Raw genomic sequence first — 22,276 nt, forward strand, 5'->3', positions numbered from 1 at the left:
CTAAAAAAGAAACAAATGCAGCCATGTCTAAGATTTGGTAAGCTGCAATATAATGAATGTTTGCTTTGTGTTTAATACGGCTTTAAATCTTAATGGTTTGCATTTATATATATATGTATATAAATTATGCTTTCTTTACTCTATCTTTTTTTTTGAGCGATGCCTGTGATGTTCACTTCTTCCTTCTGCTGTCATTATGCCATCTGTTCTTTTGAGTTAATATCTGTGGTCACAACTCTACAAATAGATCTCTGGCTTCCTCTTGAAAAATACCAGGAAGAAGCTCAGAAGCTTTGGCTGTAATATGACAAATTACATCTCTGCTGAAAGCTTTAATCATTACGCAGCAGTCACAGAGTTCGCCATTAGTAAGAAGTCTACAGCAAATTTATGTTCACAAAATTAAATGTTTCCAGTTTAAAGTTTCATTTACTGCACAATGCACATACTTTTCATATTAATCCGATGCACACTATCTAATTGTAATAATTATCAATTTCATTTTCACTACATGACTCCATCTTAGTAAAAGTAGCCATTAAAAATGATGAGCTTTTGTACAACAGTAGAACTTGTACTTGGAAATCAAATAAAAGCCAGACTGCTGCTATAGGATGTGTTCATAGGCATAGGATGCATTCATAGGCTTGACTTCCCTCAACTTCTAAAAGAAACCTTTGACAGCGTTACTTTACCACTCTTTTTGACTACTCACGTCTTTGCTCTGCATTGTGCTAAAGTAGAACTTTGGCCTCCCATTAAAAAAATGTGGGCTGCAGTACTTAACTGTAAGTGCAGCTGTCCTTACTCTTTGTTAGAGAACCTTAGTGAACAAACAGCTAATGAACGCCAAGGAACACACCAGACAGGTCAGGGATAAAGTTGTGGAGAAGCTTAAAGCAGGGTTAGGTTATAAAGAAATATACCAATCTTTGAACATGTCCATAATCCGAAAATGGAAAGAGTATGGCACAACTGACAAGACATGGCCATTCACCTAAACTGACAGGCCGGGCAAGGAGAGCATTCATCAGAGAAGCAGCCAAGTGACCCATGGTAACTCTGGAGGAGCTGCAGAGATCCGCAGCTCAGGTGGGAGAATGTGTCCACAGGAAAACTACTAGTCTTGTACTCCAAAAATCTGGCCTTTATGTAAAATTGGCAAGAAGAAAGCCATTGTTGAAAGAAACTATAAGAAGTCCCATTTGCAGTTGCGAGAAGCCATGTGGGGGACACCGCAAACATATGGAAGACGGTTCTCTGGTCAGATGAGACCAAATGTTAGTTTTCCGCCACACATAGCATTTTGCTTTTAGGCCAAAAAGTAACACTGCACATCATCCTGAACACACCATCCCCACCGTGAAACATGGTGGTGGCGGCATCATGTTGTGGGGATGCTTTTCTTCAGCAGGGACAGAGAAGCTGATCAGAGTTGATGGGAAAATGGATGGAGCCATATACAAGGCAATCTTAGAAGAAAACATGTTGGAGTCTGCAAAAGACGTGAGACTGGGGGGAGGTTCAACTTCCAGCAGGACTGCGACTCTAAACATACAGCCAGAGCTACAATGGAATGGTTAAGATCAGAGCATATTCATGTGTTGGAATGGCCCAATCAAAGCCCAGACCTAGATGCAATTGAGAATCTGTGGCAAAACTTGAAAATTGCTGTTCACAGACATCTCCATCCAATCTGACAGAGCTTGAGATATTTTGCAAAGAAGAATGGGCAAAAATTTTTCATTTTAGATGTGCAAAGCCGGTCGAGACATACCCAAAAAGACTTGCAGCTGTAATTGCAGTGAAAGGTGGTTCTACAAAGTATTGAACCGCCACACTTTTTAGATATTTATTTGTAAAAATAAATTGAAAAACATTTATCATTTTCCTTCCGCTTCACAATTATGTGCCACTTTGTGTTGGTCTATCACATAAAATCCCAAATAAAATACATTAACATTTGTGGTTGTAACATGACAAAATTTGGAAAATTTCAGAGTATGAATACTCTTTCAAGGTACTGTATATAATAATGGACACTTTCCATACTTGTGTTTCAATGTGCAGCAGGTATTGGAGTAACTGGATAGAGCAATTCATTTTAACCACTTGCTGAAAGTTGTACTGCGGCAGAATGGCACGGCTGGGTGAAACAACGTTATGTAACGTCGATTCGCCCTGTGGCCACTAGGGGCGCATGCCCCCTGCTCACCCACAGAGCCGATGCGAGTGCCCGGCAGTCGCGATCACCGCCGGGCTCCTGCGATCGCTCGGGGACACGGAGAGCCGGGATCTGTGTGTGTAAACACACAGTTTCTGGTTCCCTGAGGGGAGAAGTGACTGATCGTCTGTTCATACAGAGTATGAACAGCAATCTATCTCTTCCCCTACACAGTCCACTCCCCCTTCAGTAAGAACACACACAAGGGCACTATTAACCCCTTGATCGCCCCCTAGTGTCAACCCCTTCCCTGCCAGTGACATTTTTACAGTAATGCATTTTTATAGCACTGATCGCTGTATAAATGCCAATGGTCCCAAAAATGTGTCAAAATTGTCCGATGTGTCCGCCATAATGTCGTAGTCCTAAAAAAAAATCGCAGATCGCCGCCATTACTAGTAAAAAAAAAAGATTAATAATAAAAATGCCATAAAACTATCCCCTGTTTTTTAGATGCTATAACTTTTGTGCAAACCAATCAATATACGCTTATTGAGATTTTTTTTTTACCAAAAATATGTAGAAGAATACATATCGGCCCAAACTGAGGAAAAAAATAGTTTTTTTATATATTTTTGGGGGAAATTTATTATAGCAAAAAGTAAAGAATAATGCGTTTTTTCAAAATTGTCTCTCTTTTTTTGTTTATAGCGCAAAAAAATATAAACTGTAGAGGTGATCAAATACCACCAAAAGAAAGCTCTATTTGTGGGAAAAAAAGGACATCAATTTTTTTGGGTGCAACATCGCACGACCGTGCAATTGTCAGTTAAAGTGACACAGTGCCGAATCGCAAAAAGTGCTCTGGTCAGGAAGGGGGTAAAATCTTCCCGGGCTGAAGCGGTTAAGAAGTTATTAAAGTGGTTGTAAAGGCTGAAGGTTATTTTTTTTACCTTAATGCTTTCTCTATATTAAGATTAAAAACCTTCTATTGTTAGCTAGCTCCCCCAGCCCCCCAAATAGTTACCTGAGCCCGATCTCGATCCAGTGCTGTGCCCAAGAGCAGCAGTGCTGCTCTCTCTCTCACTCCTCACTGAACTCAGTGAGAGCCATTGGTTCCTGCTGCTGTCAATCAAATCCAGTGATGATGGTGTGGGGGGTGGTGCTGAACCACACTCTGTGTGTCAATGAGTGCGGCCCAGGATCCATCCTGCATGTGTGCTATCATAGCAAGTTGCTTCCTATGGTGCCACATGGAGAAGAGGAGGAGCCAGGAGCGCCAGCAGGGGACCCCAGAAGAGAAAGATCAGCGCTACTCTGCAAAACCATCGCACGGAGCAGGTAAGCATGACATGTTTTTATTTTTTTTTAAAATTTACTTTACAATCACTTTAATTCAGATCACACACAATTTACACTGCGCTAGGAATTCTTACCACAAATAAAACAGGTTGTTTTTAGCACCTCCTCCTTCTTCTGTTTCTCACTCCTCAAATCTGCAAATGTGTCAATAATGACACCAAAGATTAGGTTCAGGACAATGATGATGACAATGAAAAAAAACAGGAGATCATAGATCACCCGAGCTGGAAAGAGGGATTCCTGTAGAAAAAAATTAAAATAGCCTATATTAAGTTTTGGTAAGAATTGCATCTTAAATTCTAACTGCAGAAACAACGTTAACCTTGCATTAAATTTAGTAACAGGCAAATAAGTTTTGACAGGTTCTTTTTTTAAAAGGCTAATGAAATCACTTTTTCTTACGTCTTTAGAAGGTTTTCTTAAAATGTCTCCAACACCTCCTCCATTCCTTAAGCCATGATTAAGTACGGTGACGATGCACATGAGCAACGTGTCACACGCTCTCTCCGTGTCATCTTCTTCATCTAAGATATTGAGGGATAAAGAGAATTAAAAAAAGAAGGATGGGGATATGGAAGAAGCCGTAGATTAAAATAAAATAATAAATGAGACAGCAGGATCTATTTGTCAAAGGCTGAAGTTTAATTCTCCGCCAATAAAGACATTGATTTATTGGATAATAAATGCTACTTTCCTATACTTTGTAAATTGTAAGTATTATAGGGATGTTCAAAAACGATGTGCTCCATCCTCCTTTATGAAAAGATCATTAATATACCATACTGTTTTCAATAACATTTGCGAGTGTAGGTTTTTTTTTTGCAGATCATTTTACAAAGTAACTAGGATGTGGCCTGTTTTTGTATGCAGCGGGCCTGACACTGTAAAGTTGCCCAGTATGTTAAAGCAGCCATACATAGTCTGAAATTTGCCAGGTTCAGCAGGGACTGCACGAATTTCGATCCATGTATGGGCAGGCTGGTTATACAGAAGTTAACGTGCAAGAAAAGTGGGGGAGAAACATTTGGACTTTAAATGGGACATGAGGGAGGGTTCACGCCCCCATCCATAACTATATGCAAAGAGGGGGAGGTTGGGACTGTAGATGAGGTGTGCATGGTGGGACCAAACAAATTCACATAGGTATAAACATTTGTATGTTTATTGGTAAACCCATGATTGGCATGACATAAAACAGTATAACATGCATGTAGGCATAGAAAGTATCAATGTACATAATAAAAATATATAGATAACAGCATGGCACAAGCAAAGGAAATTATGCATCATAATCCCCCATGTACAGGGTAAACCAGAACATAAACTGGAATCTATGACATGGGTAAAACCATTTAAAATTCTCAATGTGTGTTGGATGCATCAGAATGGGCTTGACACGTTTCATGGACTTCTATCCACTCATCAGGAGCCAAATGCATTGATGTTCTGTAAAGGGATATAGATACCAATATAATCTGGTGTAAATAACCACATGGGGAGAAGGGAGTAAATTGGAGATGATTGGCCATGCCGAAAAATACACACGCATAACCGATAATGGGACTGTGCGATACCACATGCCAGGGATTTACCCTCCCCTAGATTCCAGTTTATGTTATGGTTTATCCTGTACATGGGGGATTATGATGTATAATTTCCTTTGCTTGTGCCATGCTGTTATATATATATTTTTACTACGTACATTGATACCTTCTATGCCTACATGCATGTTATACTGTTTTATGTCATGCCAATCATGGGTTTACCAATAAACATACAAATGTTTAGATGAGGTGTGTGTGGTGGAACCAAACAAATTCACATAAAGTCCCAACCTCCCTCCTTTTTGCAGAAGTTAACATACCGACCAACTCCTGTACAACCAGCCTGTCAGGTTTTTCCTGCTCGATCAGTGCTGCCAGCTATAGCCAGCAGCACTGATCAGTGTATTGTGATGGTGGAGAAAGCTCCCCGCTGTCAGAATAAAATACCTCAGCAGGAAGGATTCCACTATCCACATCAAATTAGGTCACTTTTTTTTTTCATTCAACCTGCTGGTTGAAAAACCAAAAAAAAATTAATAATGTATGGCCTGCTTTAGTCTAAACCGCTGGCAACAAAAGTGAGTACACCCCTAAGTGAAAATGTCCAAATTGGGCCCAAAGTGTCAAAATTTTGTGTGGCCACCATTATTTTCCAACACTGCCTTAACCCTCTTGGGCATGGAGTTCACCAGAGCTTCACAGGTTGCCACTGGAGTCCTCTTCCACTCCTCCATGATGACATCACAGAGCTGGTGGATGTTAGAGATCTTGCACTCCTCCACCTTCCATTTGAGGATGCCCCACAGATGCTCAATAGGATTTGGGTCTGGAGACATGCTTGGCCAGTTCATCATCTTTACCCTCAGCTTCTTTAGCAAGGCAGTGGTCGTCTTGGAGGTGTGTTTGGGGTCATTATAATGTTGCCCTGCGGCCCAGTCTCCGAAGGCAGGGGATCATGCTCTGCTTCAGTATGTCACAGTACATGTTGGCATTCATGGTTCCCTCAATGAACTGTAGCTCCCCAGTGCCGACAGCACTCATGCAGCCCCTGGCCATTACACTCCCACCACCATGCTTGACTGTAGGCAAGACACACTTGTCTTTGTACTCCTCACCTGGTTGCTGCCACACAAGTGTGACACGATTTGAACCAAATAAGTTTATCTTGGTCTCATGAGACCACAGGATATGGTTCCAGTAATCCATATCCTTAGTCTGCTTGTCTTCAGCAAACTGTTTGCTGGTTTTCTTGTGCATCATCTTTAGAAGAGGCTTCCTTCTGGGATGACAGCCATGCAGACCAATTTGATGCAATGTGCGGCGTATGGTCTGAGCACTGACAGGCTGACCCCCCCACCCCTTCAACCTCTGCAGCAATGCTGGCAGCACTCTGGATATGACGCTGAGCACATGCACTCAACTTCTTTGGTCAACCATGGCGAGGCCTGTTCTGAGTGGAACGTGTCCTGGTAAACCGCTGTATGGTCTTGGCCCCCATGCTGCATCTCAGTTTCAGGGTCTTGGCAATCTTCTTATAGCCTAGGCAATCTTTATGTAGAGCATTAATTCTTTTTTTCAGATCCTCAGAGAGTTCTTTGCCATGAGGTGCCATGTTGAACTTCCAGTGACCAGTATGAGAGAGTGAGAGCGATAACACCAAATTTAACACAGCTGCTTCCCATTTTCACCTGAGACCTTGTAACACTAACAAGTCACATGACACCGGGGAGGGAAAATTGCTAATTGGGCCCAGTTTGGACATTTTGACTTAGGGGTGTACTCACTTTTGTTGCCAGCAGTTTAGACATTAATGGCTGTGTGTTGAGTTATTTTGAGGGGACAGCAAATTTACACTGTTATACAAGCTGTGCACTCACTAGTTTACATTGTAGCAAAGTGTCGTTTTTTTCAGTGTTGTCACATGAAATGATATAATAAAATATTTACAAAAATGTGAGGGGTGTACTCACTTTTGTGAGATACTGTATAAACACCTTTTGCGTCTTTTGTGATTGGTGTCAGCCACAATGGAACTAAAGGGTGTGGTTTACCCTGTGGTGTAAATTCCCAATTTATAGCAGACTAACTGCATAGGGACAGTTGGTTTCTACAAAAACTCCTCCTGGGAAAAACCAAAAATCTTGTACTTGTGTAAATATAGTTGAGACAGTTAAAATTTTTTGTGTCTCTCTCTTTTCATTATCTTTGGGGTTTAGAAAGTATCTATAGTCAAAACATGTTTTTTTTCTATTTGGATAGGATGGAGAAGGATTAGAACCCCTGTCAGGTTTTACTGGTGCCTTGGGGATCCATTAGAGAGAGACAATCTTTTTGCCACACAGTAAGTGAAGAAAACTCACCAAGAGCAAAAAATACATAAGTATTTTTTTTCCCTGTTGCAGATCTTGGCCACCTTCCTATCTTATAAACTGTTGTCCCCAGAACATAAAGTTAATGGGAAAATCCTCTAAATGGAGCCCCAAATAGCAGTAAAACCTGGCAAGGATTCTAGTCTTTTCCCATGCTATCCAAAAGTAAAATTTGGCTTTAGGTACGGTTTAAAGCCTTCACTGTTTGAACAAAGTGGTATGCCTTTTGCAAATATGACTTCCTAGGCTATTTGACACACTTACTTTGGCTTAGTGGTTAGCAGTTCTGCCTTGTAGCCCTAGGGTCCCTGGTTCAATTCCCAGTCATTACTCTTTCTGCATGGAGTTTGCAAGATATTTGTGTGGGTTTGGGTGCTGGTGCTCTGAATTCACCCCACACATGCTGGTAGGTTAATTGGCTCCTGCCTAATATGGCCATTGCATGTAAGGTAGTGATATTAGATTGTAAGCTCCTTGAACACAGGGACTAATAAGAATGTAGATTATGATATAAAGTGCTATACAAATTGTCAGCACTGTAACAGCTAAAATCTGCCAAATTTCTCTTGAGTGGTAGTAGATGATTGCTGGCTAATGCCTAATCTTCTAATGGAATTTTCCAACCTCTTCAATACATTTCATCTGAATAGGTATTTGGTTTAGTGATGGCCTAGGTATTTTTGTGCTATAAAGGTGCTATTCTTGGCCACAGATATTATTAAATGTGAAATCTTGGCAGTCAGGAAAGGCGTGGATAGGCAGGAAAAGAGCTTGAAGCTCATTTTAGTAACTGGTGAGCTTCCAATTCTCATTCTTATGCCGTGTACACACGGGCGGACTTTTCGACCGGACTGGTCCGACGGAACAAATCCGTCGGACATTCCGACCATGTGTGGGCTTCATCAGACCTTCAGCTGACTTTTTCTGTCGAAAATCAGGTGTACTTTAGATTTGGAACATGTTTCAAATCTTTCCGACGGACTCGAGTCCGGTCGAAAAATCCGTCTGTAAGTCTGTATGCTAGTCCGACGGACAAAAAAGGACACAAGGGCAGCTATTGGCTACTGGCTATGAACTTCCTTATTCTAGTCCCTTCGTACGTCATCACGTTCATACCAACGGACTTTCGAACAGACTTTAGTCCATTCATGTGTGGGCAAGTCCGGTCGTCCGAAAGTCCATCGTAACTCAGTTGAAAGTCCGTCAGAAATACCGTTGATGTGGGTGGGTCCTAGGGTTACTATGGATGTTTCTGGGCCTTCATTTGGGTGGTGAAAGGTGTACATGTGTCATACCTCCTGCTGTGTCATTCCTGTCTTGCAGTATGCCAAAGAGTAATGGCTAGACTACAGAGGAAGGGCCATGGGAGGTTATTATGAATGTGTTTCCTTCATATGCAAATTAATCACTTCACAGAGAGCAGTGTCTGGGAGGGTGGGCTCTGAGGGGTGGGAGTCTCCCTTTTCACACTGGTCAAAGTATTTGACTGTGCAGGATTGAATTCTAATTGTGATCCATTCGATCCTTCCCAGCAGCAGTACAGGTAGCTTTCAGAACAAACTGTTTATAAAGGAGTTTCCTTCTTGAATTATGCCGTGATCTGTGAGGTGGGACTTGGGAGGTTTGGAGACTCTGTTGGTGTGGCTAGGTGGCAAAGAATGCTAATTAGGATGTATTTAATTCCACCCACCATTAGAGCTGTTAAGGAAGTTACATCATTTGCAGAGTTTGAAAGACTACAAAGAGGAGTGTTATAGACTCTAGCTGCTGCAGGAAGTGGCTGTGGAAGGGACAAAGTCTATCAGCAGGATATACAGAGTGTCACATGATACAAAGCCACAACTAAACCCAGAAATCAGAGGATGTGCAGACAACAGAGCAACATGGTACAGAGGTATGATCTATGCTAGGATTGATCATTCCATTCAGTGCTAGTGAAAAGAAAGTTGGAGTTCAGCTTTAACTTTAGTTTAAAATATTAATATTTTTTATAGTCTCCTTTAATTATAGATATATGTAGTTTTTTCCAACATAATATGGACCCAAAACCAACATTGATTGGGCAATGATGGGCACGTCACAACTTAGCTGGCATATGTTCAGAGGCTAGAGCATAAATTCTATAACAAATCAGAGTTGTTAGTAAACTCAACATATATATATATATATATATATATATATATATATATATATATATATATATATATGTATATATATATATATATATATATATATATATATATGTATATATGTAGCCTGTACATGTGCCTTGCACATAGTATATTCCATTAGCATATGATTTGCTTGTTCTCGCATGATTGATGCATCAGTGTATGCACATATCTTTTAGTAAATCAGGCCCACTGCCCTGAGTGTGATAAAAGTGTAAAATTACAGAGCCTTTTATTTAAGCTATACAAAACTACAGAGATTTGTTATATATTATTGTTATGTCCTCTGGTGTTAGGATATGTGTTTGAGGTCAGGTAGTGGACAAGGTAGCAACTGTCACATTTTAGATGTCCACTGACACTCAGACTTAAACAACATATATAAAGCTAATTATTGGTGGAAAATAAAGATTTTTTCATAAGTAAGACTGCACAATTATAATTATTTTATATTCAGATTCTTGCATAAGGTCACTTTTGACTAATCCTCTTTAAAATGTATTCTGTGTAAATGTTCTTCATTAAACAATACAACAAGACAGCACCCATCTTATTTGCTGAAGTAAGGCTGAAAGTTTTCAGAAAGTAGAGACCTTTAATTTCAGCTAGGAAAAGAATGCCAGTTAACACATGCCAGACTACATTTGAATCCTTCTGTTTTATACAATAAATTGTTAGCTTTCTTCCTTTGGCAGGGACATGTTTTGCATGCTCATCATTTTACCATTTTTATTATTTGCAACTCCACACTTTTCTGCATGGTTGAAATAAGGAATTTGTGTACATCCTTTTAAAAAAGACCCTGTGGTTCTAAGAATAAATTACTAAAATGCATTAAAAAAAACAAGCAATAAAGGGCAAAAGCACAAGAACTGATCTGTGAACAATGCAAAACATCAAAATATGGTACGAAAGAAAATAAAAAGTGACAGCAGTAATTTATACAATATGGTATCTAAAATCACCTTCTGTATTTTCCAGTACTGTAACATCAGAAGTACAGTCAGTTTGGCCCGCGTTGCAATACTCTGCAAAGGTGTTTGATCCAAATGACTGGGTCATTGTGTTGGGAGCTGTGGAGAAACGGACTCATTTGAATTACATTCATGCTTTTATAGCCTTCCAGACCAAGATACAGTAATTTATACTGCATAAAACCGCCTTACATGAATAAAGTATTTATATGGACTGACATAAACGTCAACCTTATAATACAAATCACAGCACTAAAATGTTCCAGTCACATTTGCGCCAGTATCTTAAAAATCGAATACTTTATTCATGGAATTGATGGTCGAGATTCAGGCAGAACTATACTGAACATTCAATATCAGTCGATCCCCCTCCAGCTCACCCTTGGGTAGCCGATCCACTTCCATAATAAAATCATCTTTTAAAAAAAGGAATCCCACAATGGAGAAGAGGTAGACCAGAATCAGGGCAAGCAAGGCAGTCAGAAGAATTGATCGACCATTACGTGTCACACTCTTGATCACATTAAACAGCGTCTCTTCACGATATATCAGGTCAAACAGCTGGAGGTGGAGGCAATTAACACAAATTAATGAGGCAGCCATTGACAGAAATACTGTATAACTTTCCCCTTTCATAGTAATAAATAACATAGGCTTAGAAAATCAATGTTTTTAGCTCAGTAAATATCCTGTGCTTTTTCCAGTGAAATAGTTTACTGGCTATTCTTAAAAGTGCTAGAGGCAACTTTAACCATTCCAAGGCTATAGCTAGAAAACATGTTAGAGTGTATCTAAACCCAAGAAATTAATGTTAAATACCAGGGTTATGGCTGCAGCTACAGTACCTTGAAAAAGTCTTCACACCCCTTGAAATTTTCCACATTTTGTCATGTTACAAACAAAAACGTAAATGTATTTTATTGGGATTTTATGTGATAGAACAACACAAAGTGGCACATAATTGTGAAGTGGAACGAAAATGATAAATGGTTTTCATATTTTTTTTTCCCAAATAAATATGTGAAAAGTGTGGCGTGCATTTGTATTCAAACCTCTGAGGACTTCACAGAACAGCTGTATTTATACTGAGATTAAATTACACACAGGTGGACTCTATTTACTAATTAGTTGATTTCTGGGCAATTGGTTCCACTAGAATTTAGTTAGGGGTATCAGAGTAAAGGGGGCTGAACACAAATGCACGCCACACTTTTCACATATTTATTTGTAAAAACATTTGAAAACCATTTATTATTTTCATTCCACTTCACAATTATGTGCCACTCTGTGTTGGCCTATTACATAAAATCCCAATAAAATACATTTACATTTTTGGTTGCAACATAACAACACGTGGAAAATTTCAAGGGGTATGAATACTTTTTTAAGACACTGTAGATGCCTAAACCCCAGTACGTTCTTTTCCCTTAGGCGGCTGGCTTTCCAGATAAAAGTGGTCCTTGTGGTGCATCTGCCGCGTGATCACTTTTAGAAGCGGTGGGAGAGGTGCCCACCCCTCCGTCGCTTCCGAGTGGTTTCCCGGGTTATTCTACCGATCACTAAGCCCGGGAACCATCCAGTGCCAGCAGTGTCTTGCCATAGAGATAAGCGAGATGGCCAGCGCTCATCTCTATGCCCTTGGAGGACCGGAGCAATGTCATGACATCACTTCTGATTCTCGGCCATGTTTTTTTGTTATTTTTTAAAGCAAAAGATAACATTTTTTTGCTTTGATCTTTTGCTTTTAACTGTAGAGAAGAGATATGGGGTCTCTTTGACCCCTGATTTCTCCATAAAGAGGACCTGTCATGATGTGATGTTATCGCAAAGGATGTTTGCACTCCTTGTGATGGCAATAAAATTAATCAAAATATTTTTTTTTAATGGGAGAGAGTGTAAAAATGTTAAAAAATTTAATAAAATAAATAAATAATAATAAAAAAGGTTTTATAGCATGCATGCCATTAGCCATTCCAGAGTCTGTGGTGATTGTTGAGTTGTTGCCAAAGACATGTTGAAAGAAGATTGAAGTGTTAATGTTCTCTCTCATGTATACCTGCCTAGATTTTGGCAGCTTCAAATAAAAATGAAATGTGAATATAAAATATATATATATATATATATATATATATATATATATATATATATATATATATATATATATAGATGTAACATACAAAAAATGTTTAGTTTTACGGAATGCTTTGTCAACTAAAGAGATCCTGTACCTTTTGCTAACCTTGAACAAGCACGCATAAGCATAAGTCAGTGGCTTGGCCCGCATATTTGCTCCAGGTCAGTGTCACAGAAAGTAAAGAAGTTTGACCTAACAGTCAGGCAATGCGTATTTCTTATATTATATTAGTCTCTCTTTGATTATTTTATGAATATTGATTATACATTATTCATTGTCCAGATAATCCATATACAGTATGTCACTGTGAACACTTTTTTTATATATTTTTTTTTTTACAGAATTACAGATACAAATGAATGCAGCTCTGTAATCATGAATATATCCTTAAATGTATTGGCTTGAATGCAATTAATGTGAGTACCTTAAAGTAATTGTAAAGGCTATTTTAAAAAATAACAAACAGGTTTATACTTACCTGCTCTGTGCAATGGTTTTGCACATATCTCTAAAACATCAGTGCAGTCCTCTTTTAGAAAAACAACATATGATAATGCCAAAATATTTCATAACCAATAAAGTGTCTTTGTGCTTCCATCATGCGTATTGAATAGAATGTCCATATATAGTCCAAAATAATAAAGTGCTCCACACTATTGCTATGCAGTATTGTGCAAAAAAATCAGTGTAAAAATCTGTCCCCACTAGTGCATACACACTTGGAGCCAGGCAGAGGTTGATGAGCTGAGAAGGATCATTGTGGAAGGATTACAATTATAGGTTTGCGCAGGGGGTGTTCCGGATGTGCTTGGGCACACCCTAATCACCCGTTGTGGTACAGATTCCCCCTGCTGCCCTTGCCTCCACTTGGTACCGATCACTCACTATGTTCATTCATAACTGAAGTATAGTAAACTGTGTTTACTATGCTTCAGTTTGTGACTGAACAGGAAGCCGCTCAGCACAGAGAACTTCCTATTCATTCACTGTCCAGTGCAGCTGAGGTTGCAGAGAAAGGGACTGGGGAATCTTTGTTTTCAGTCTCTGTCCCTGTCTCAAAAGTGAGACATCAGGCATCTGTTTAGACATTATTTATCAAAGCCCCCCAACGGGGCTCCTAAAAAAAATTAAAAAGTATAATAAAAAATAAAATTGTAAAAAATATTTGAACAAAAAAAAATGAAATAAAAAAAAACTACTGACACTGGCCGCTGCTTTTCTGTCATCGTCCTCTGCCCGATTGACAAAGTCCACTGCCTTACTGACTGATACCAACATCTGCCCTACTGACACCATCTACTGCTCTACTGACACTGTCCATGTTTTAAAATGTGTGTTTACATTTATTTATAAGAGCGAGTGTGTAATATATGCTTTGGGGTGCACACCCTAATGCAATAGGCTGCGCACACCTATGATTACAGTATTAAGCTGTTGCTGATCTTACCTATTAGTGAGGTCCATCAAAATAGGTGAGGATACACTTGATTGGAGCACAGAGGTGTATGAAGTGTATGCGTTAGGGATGGTGGATTTCTTACACTGATTTACACGTTCAGATTTTGTTGCATGATACTGCATACCAAAAGTGGGGAGCACTTTATTATTTTGAACTCTATATGAACATTCTATTCAATATACATGATTTAAGTACAGACACTTTATTGTTTATGAAATATTTAATTATTTGGGATTATTTATTATGCACAATTGAAGAACAAAAACACTTTATTGTTTATGAAATATTTTGGGATGATCATATATATTGTTTTTCTGTAAGAAAGCTGCACTGATGTTTTATAGATGTTTGCAATACTGTGTTTTAGTGATTTCACAGGGAAGTTCAGCTGCTCTTTACAAACAATATTATTACAGACATTATTTTAAGCAATAATTTATATTTTTAGTAGTGTTGGGGTACTTATTTTTATAAAGTTGTTTTGCACAGAGCAGCCTCAATCCTCTTCTCAGGTCCCCCGCTGGCACTCCTGGCCCTCTTCTTCTTGGTGTGCCACCTTAGGAAGCCTCTTCCTATGGTGGCACACCTACGTTCTCGATCCAGAGCTACGTTGCCTGTATCTATAGTCACAGACAGCGAAGTTCGGCCCCACCCCTGCCATCTCCTTACAGGCTGTGATTGACAGCAGCAGGAGCCAATAGCTCCTGTTGCTGTCTCTGAGTCAGCGAGGAGAGAGAGGCAGCCTCCTGCACCTCTTTGTCTGACACCCTCTCCCTTCCAGAGCTCTCTACAGTACGCTGATCAGATGGTATTTCTCACCCTCCAGGAGGCAGGGGGCGGAAACCTGAGTAAAGGGAATGGACAGACCCTCACAGTTTCATAGGTAAACATGCACATCTGAGGCTGTCAATCACCTGCTGTGCAGTGGGGTAGGGGGAGGGGTGCCATCACCATGGATTTCCTGGTATTAGAGAAAAGCATCAGAAATGATCATGCAGATTGCAGAAGAAGGAGAGAGCAGCCAGGATCCACACTCGGTGGTATGGATTGAGGCAAGTACCCTTTTATATGAGGATATTCTTTGTTCATTTTTAATTTCAAAAGGTTTACAACCACTTTAACTTGACTTTGTATCCACTTCTTGCAGACATCAGAGAGGGGGAGGGAGAGGCAGCACAGTTACAATGAAAGGAACATGCTGATAGGAGGAGCAGAGTGACAGGTATGAGCTCATCAGTGTACTATTTCTCCTTTCAATGTCATCACAGGGTAGGGTTGCAAAGAAGACCTGCAAGTGAAACTGAAACTGCAGCAGAAAAGTTTAGGTCCCCTGTGCTGTCCAGCAGGACTGTGCTTTGTGCCGGATCGGTGTAAATTCCAGAACTAAATGGACAAAAGCTGACATTTTTTGAGCATTTAAAACATCTTATATGTATTTCATATTTCATCTGTTTGCCTGGAGTTCAGCTTTAAGTGGAGTTTTCACTCTTGACAGCAGCTAAAGTACTTTTTTCTTTTATCGACTCATGGCTAAACTATTTAGAGGTCTCTGGTGGCTAGACCCTGCTAACTCTAAAAATCTGTACCGGCCTGTTGTCAAGATATTTTTTTTCTGTTATTAAAGCTTTGTTTACAGTAGCACATACCAGAATGCTGTAAAACAGTTCATGAGCAAATACTCCCAGGACACTAGTCAGGATGTAGCCAACATGGTAAAGAAATTCCATATCCATAACCATAGCCTTGTAACCTCGAATGAAGGTGCCACGATTGCCCACAAAGCTAACTACAAAAACGATTTTATTCGTCAACTGCAAAGAATGAAAAAAGAAAGACATTTTACTGCTGGAGGATCACAGGACTTGTACTACTGCAAGTAACGAGCATTTATTTACATCTGCTTTAAGACTGCTAGGTTTATATGAAAGAAGATATGTTCAATATCATGGTTCAAAAGACGGCAATGTACAGTGACTAATCATAGTTCACCTTTTCAACTTAGCAGGTTTCTGATTAGCTGCTATAGGTCACTACACATTGCTCGCTGTCTTAGTAAATACGAGTTAAACATATTTCTGCATTATGTTTTTATAGTACCGTATATACTCGAGTATAAGTCGAGTTTTTCAGCCCTTTTTTTTGGGCTGAAAGTGCCCCCTCGACTTATACTCGAGTCACCGCCGTCTGCCTATATGATCAACGTGTCATACAGATAGACGGCGGCTAGCCTGTGATACATTACATTCGGCGGCCATTCCACTATTCAAAAGCCACGCCTCCACCTCATCTGTGATAGGCAGAACACTCAATTTCCCAGCAGTCAGTGTACAGCCTATCACGGACATTCTCTCATCTTCGTTCATGGTATGGGGATGAGAGAATGTCCGTGATAGGCTGACCGTGACTGCTGGGAAATGGAGTGTTCTGCCTATCACAGAGGAGGCGCGGCTTTTGAATAGCAGAATGGCTGCCGAATGTTATTTTTGACACGCTGACTGGTGGATGCAGAGCGGCACACGGAGGATGGATATCGCCATACGGAGGCTGCAGATCAGCACACGGAGGCATGCACAGGACACATGCACAGGACACAGGGACACATGCACACATGCACAGGACACAGGTAGGCTGCACAGGACACATGCACAGGACACATGCACAGGACACAGGGACACATGCACAGGACACAGGTAGGCTGCACGGGACACATGCACAGGACACAGGGACACATGCACAGGACACAGGTAGGCTGCACGGGACACATGCACAGGACACAGGGACACATGCACAGGACACAGGTAGGCTGCACAGGACACATGCACAGGACACATGCAGGCTGCACAGGACACAGGGAGGCATGCAGCTGCAGATGGGCATTGTTGACCCTCTTTTTCCACTTACAGTAGCTGCTGCATTTCTCACCCTCGGCTTATACTCAGGTCATTAAGTTTTTCCCAGTTTTTTGTGGTAAATTAGGGGCCTCGGCTTATATTCGGAACGACCTATACTCGAGTATATACGGTACTATAAAGCTAGTCAAGATAACCAAAGAATGTATATACATTAGGAGCAGAAGACATGTGACTATGTGATGGCTGTGTAACAATAATACTGGTTGTTTTCAGTGAAAATATTTAGTTGACTAATTCAGTCATACCAAATTTCAGATCAAATATCAAATATTTCATACCAAACTTGCAACAAAGGCTGGTATTTAGAGACTGAAATTAAAGACATTCAAATTATGGATTTCCAAAAATAGGTCTTTGGCCTTAAGAATGACAGAATGGAGGTGCTGAAGTTGCACTGACAAAAGACAGTTCCGTTATTGGAAAAAATGAGTAAAGTCTTACATTTAGTGCTCCCAATAAGTAAAGCGTAGGGCCTATTCCCAAGTAGTACACAGAACGCAGGATTAATGCCACAATAAGGGGTCGTAGACCATAGCGCTTGGTGAAGAGAGACATAACTGAGAAACAGACCATGGCCCAGAAAAGAAGAGAAATCAAAGGGGAATCCAGCACTCCTGTAAAACAAAAAAACAAAATACTCTTAGAGAGAAATTCTAGAATGCACATACATATCAAAGGATTTTTTTAAAATAACTTTGAAATGCTTTAGAAACTTAAGCAGGATATCAAACGTGTAAGCATATTTTTTTATTCACCCATTGCATGACAATAATTTAGTCACTGTACACCTGCAGCAATTCATAGGGAAAGAACTTGGCTCATACAGACAAAATACTCTGCATGTCAAATATCTATTCCCACTGTAGCTCTGATCAAAATTACCAGTGTTCATTAAGGACAGAGGTTTCAAAAAGAACTCCGAGGCTAGTAAGTCGAATTTTAGGATCCATGCAGCAACACGCATTACCATAACATATGTTCACATGCAATGGTGTATTCACGCTTTTCAGTGCACTGTGTTAGGGCTTCTTTACACTTGTTTCAAAATGTGGCATTGGAAGCACTTTTTTTAAAGCACTCTGAATGCTAATCAAAGCATCGGTCACTAAATAAGATGGTAAGCCTATATTCCTATTTATATGTGGTGTTTGCTTTGTTTTGCTTCAAAAAATGACATCCCATGTCGCTTTCTTGGTGCTTCAAAGCGTCTTCAAAGCCCCCATAGACGTCTATGGCAAGGCTCGCTTACAGCACCTGCAGCTTTTGAGAGGTTATTTTTCAGCTTTAGCTTCCCTTTGTTTTGTAGGTATGAGATATTCCAGGATGCACTGGTAAACCAACAAGCGAACCATAAAGACATCATCAGCAATCACTTCCGGTTCATGTGTATATATTCTGGGAGTATATGGTGCAGATGTCACATTTGGTGTGTAGCATGGAGCACCAGGAAGGTGAGAGGGGTCCAAACTGGAATGGAGCAACTAGCAGATGGCACATACACACACAGGGCCTTTGCCAAGAATCATTAAAGCTTCAAAAAAGCATCACCGAAGCATCATAGAAGCATCACAGAAGCATCAAAAACCCATCAAAAAAGCATGATAAAGCTGTAGGCCCTTTAATGTGTGTTAATGTCGAAGCAAGTGTAAATGAGCTCTTATGCACTGTACACACGGTCGGACTTTCCGATGGAATATGTGCGATCGGAGCTTGTTGTCGGAAATTCCAACTGTGTGTGGGCTCTATCGGACTTTTTCTATCGGAATTTCCAACACACAAAGTTTTAGAGCATGCTATAAAATTTTCCAACAACAAAATCCGATCCTTTAAATTCCGACTGTGTGTAGACAAATCCGACGAACAAAGTGCCACGCATGCTCAGAATAAATTAAGAGACGAAAGCTATTGGCTATTGCCCCGTTTATAGTCCCGACGTACGTGTTTTACGTCACAGCGTTCAGAACGATCGGATTTTCCGACAACTTTGTGTGACTGTGTGTATGCAAGACAAGTTTGAGCCAACATCTGTCGGAAAAAATCCATGGATTTTGTTGTTGGAATGTCCGATCAATGTCCGACCGTGTGTACGGAGCATTAGAGTGCTAGTCATTTTATTTTTCACATTAGCGTGCATTGACGCAAGGCATAGTCTTAATGGGCTCTTATACATTTTTTCAATTTCATTAGGAGAATTTACTAAAATGAAAGCAGGCAGAATCTGGATTAAAAGTGCATAGTAATCAATTAGCTTCTAAGGCTTCATGTACACAAAACGTCTGTTTTTTCCACATAAATAGTCAGAAATGTTTCCCCTTTGAAAACGCCTATAAACGAAGATGCTTATAAACATGGGTTACCACGTTTAGGCGTGTTTACACGTTGTTACAAGCATTTGGTGTTTAGAATGCCAGTAAACTACCATCCTGAACGCAATTTATCTGCTTTCAAAATATGCTTCTAACTTCAACTGCTTCTAAACTACTATAAACGACTCAATGTACATGTACCCATAAGATAACATTGAGGAGAGTTCAGGGGCTGCTGAAAAAAACACCGAACTGCTCCTAAGGCTCTGTTTCCACTATTGCAACCCCAAAGTCGCACAATTTAAAGTGCGAATTTGCAATGCAATTTTTGATGTGACATCATGCGACTGGTGAAAACCATGTGAGAACAAGTCGCACCAAAGTCGGAACAAAGTAGTGCAAAAACCTTTTTTGGAGTCGCTGCGACTTGAGTCGCACCAATTAGAATGAGGACCATTGAAATACATGGGTTTTGACTTGTCATGTCAAGTCGCACACCAACTCGCAGTAGTGGAAACAGAGCCTAAACGTCCGTTTGCCAGCTGCAGTGTACATAATGCCTAACTTGTTCGGTTAAGCTTTGAAAGGTAATAGCTGATTGACTGTCATGCACAGATGCCTTATTAAATTCCTCTCTATTTTTTGACTAATATTTAATGTCAGATTTTTTTACTATTAATAAAAAAATCTTTGTTTTTACAATTACACATTTAATTCAGTATGTACCTTTGATTGGCTTTTCAAGGAGTGTTATAGGTTTCCTAAAAAAAAAAATCTGCTACCTTTCTGCTCAGAACTTTGCACAGAGTTAGAAAGCTAAAAAGGGCGATGAGCAACTACTTTGACTCATTCACTTGTGTGTGAAAAGTGGGGCTTTAGTTTTTGAGCTCTGTAAACAGTTTTTAGCTAAAAAAAAAACAGCAGCTGACCGACTCCTGATCAGCATTCTCAGCCAATGGAGTGTTCTGGCGGAGGCGTTCCCTTGTCAGAACACAACAGCTCATAAATAGAGATTGCTGACCTAAGCTCGCATGAAAATGAAAAATAAAAACCGTAGTGTGTACACGGCTTAAAGCACCACTGCGTGCTGAAAAAGACAATACAAAGTATTTATACCCATTATTGGCTATTTCCAAGATTTTTTAAATTGTATAACAAATATGTATAATCCCCAAAGAGGAAACAGATTAATATACTTACATACAGTAAGTTTCAAAAGCATGGTCTCTGTCATGTTAGAATGGGTAAAGTTGTACTGCATCTTGTGAAAAAGTAAACATTATTTTTTTTTTCTTTGACATAAATGTACAGAAGCAGAATACATTTGTATGATATACCTGATAGTACATAGCTATGTCTGAAACTTTTGTTTACATTGTCACAAGATGAGATGTAATTTTTCTGTGGCAGTGATATGGATTTGATTTGTGCATTGGGATTTCTGAGAAGTTTGTATGCCCTGTACTAGGTGAGTAAGTAGGCCACTAGAATGGATCACTGAACTTTTGCTGTCTTTTTAGGCCGCAGTTACACTGTCGCATTACTGTAGCACAAGGCACCATATGCTACATGCGATAGAGTGATGGGTTGCCATTTATTCTGAATGGCACCCCAATACACTGTGCCGGCAGTGGTGCCCTACACAGCAGTGCAAAGCAAAAACGTTTGTGCTTCAAAGCACCAAGCCTCAGTGGTTAGGTGAAAAACCTAATCTTATTCTTTCCCTGCTCTGAGGTGTAATAGGAAATGGATCACTGCAGTTTTGCTGTCTCTTTAGGCCCCAGTTACACTATCACATTACTGTAGCACAACGTGCTACTTGCAATGGTGTGATGGGCTGCCATTCATTCTGAATGGCACCTCAATATACCTTGCCGGCAATGGTGCCCTGCAAAACAGTGCAAAGCAAAAACGTTTGTGCTTTAACGCACCATGCCTCAGTGATTAGGTGTAAAGCCTACCTTATCTTATTACTTTCCTGCTCTGAAGAACGGAAAAACTGATTTAGTTAAACATTTAAAACAGCATAAGTGCCAACAAGGCATTCTATCATTTCATACAACTAACTGTTCTTAATGTCCAAATCTGTATCCAGCAATAAATTGCATAGCTAACCAAAATGTAAATATCCCTCTTGCAACCGAAACAGTTTCTGTTTGTAACAAAGAGTGCCCAGAATTCCCCTCTCTCTTATTTAGCCACTTCCCGCCCACTGGCCGTCATATAACGTTCTTGACTTTGTGCGGATATATCTGAATGATGCCTGCAGCTACAGGCATTATTCAAATATCGGCTTTTTCAGCCAGCGATTCCCTACACCATGAGAATGATCATAGTGGCTGTTCCACCGCTTGATCGTTCTTATGGGTGGCGAGAGGGGACTCCCCCCCCTCCGGTGCTTCTACCGACTCACTGCTTCCATCAGTGACTCGGAGACAGGATCCGCCGGCCCCAGATGTTTACCATAGAGATTTCCGGTGGACCAGATGGTCACCGGAGTCTCTATGATCCTTCGGAGGCTGGGCGTGATGTCATAACATGCATTCATACAAATGATGCCGCCCTGGCTGGGAAGCCCAGATCGTTTTTTTTATTTCAGGCTTCCTAGCCTAGAGGTGAGATGTGGGGTCATATTGACCCCATATCTCACTGTAAAGAGGACCGATCATGCCATATTCCTATTACAAGGGATGTTTACATTTCTTGTAATAGGAATAAAAGTGATCAAAATTTTGTAAAAAAAAAAAAGAGTAAAATTAACAATAAAAAAATATATAAAAAGCGCCTCTGTCCCCGTGTGCTCGCACGCAGAAGAGAACGCATACCTAAGCCCCACCCACATATGAAAACGGTGTTCAAACCACACATGTGAGGTATCACC

The 22,276-nt window shown here is 40.1% G+C and overlaps 1 protein-coding gene across 3 annotated transcripts in view; it reads right to left on the reverse strand.

The window, feature by feature from the left end:
• Window positions 1-22,276, reverse strand: part of ITPR3 (inositol 1,4,5-trisphosphate receptor type 3) — a 475,039-nt gene that overhangs the window by 42,761 nt on the left and 410,002 nt on the right. For all 3 annotated transcript variants that reach the window (XM_073616048.1, XM_073616047.1, XM_073616046.1), the window contains exons 50-55: window positions 17,531-17,703; window positions 15,824-15,988; window positions 10,965-11,145; window positions 10,576-10,683; window positions 3,929-4,050; window positions 3,601-3,766 (exon numbers count right to left, since the gene is read on the reverse strand). In XM_073616048.1, the coding sequence (XP_073472149.1) occupies window positions 3,601-3,766; window positions 3,929-4,050; window positions 10,576-10,683; window positions 10,965-11,145; window positions 15,824-15,988; window positions 17,531-17,703 (915 nt within the window). The remainder of the gene's footprint in view (window positions 1-3,600; window positions 3,767-3,928; window positions 4,051-10,575; window positions 10,684-10,964; window positions 11,146-15,823; window positions 15,989-17,530; window positions 17,704-22,276) is intronic.

Source organism: Aquarana catesbeiana, linkage group LG02, assembly GCF_042186555.1.
Source record: "Aquarana catesbeiana isolate 2022-GZ linkage group LG02, ASM4218655v1, whole genome shotgun sequence".
Lineage (NCBI taxonomy): Eukaryota > Metazoa > Chordata > Amphibia > Anura > Ranidae > Aquarana > Aquarana catesbeiana.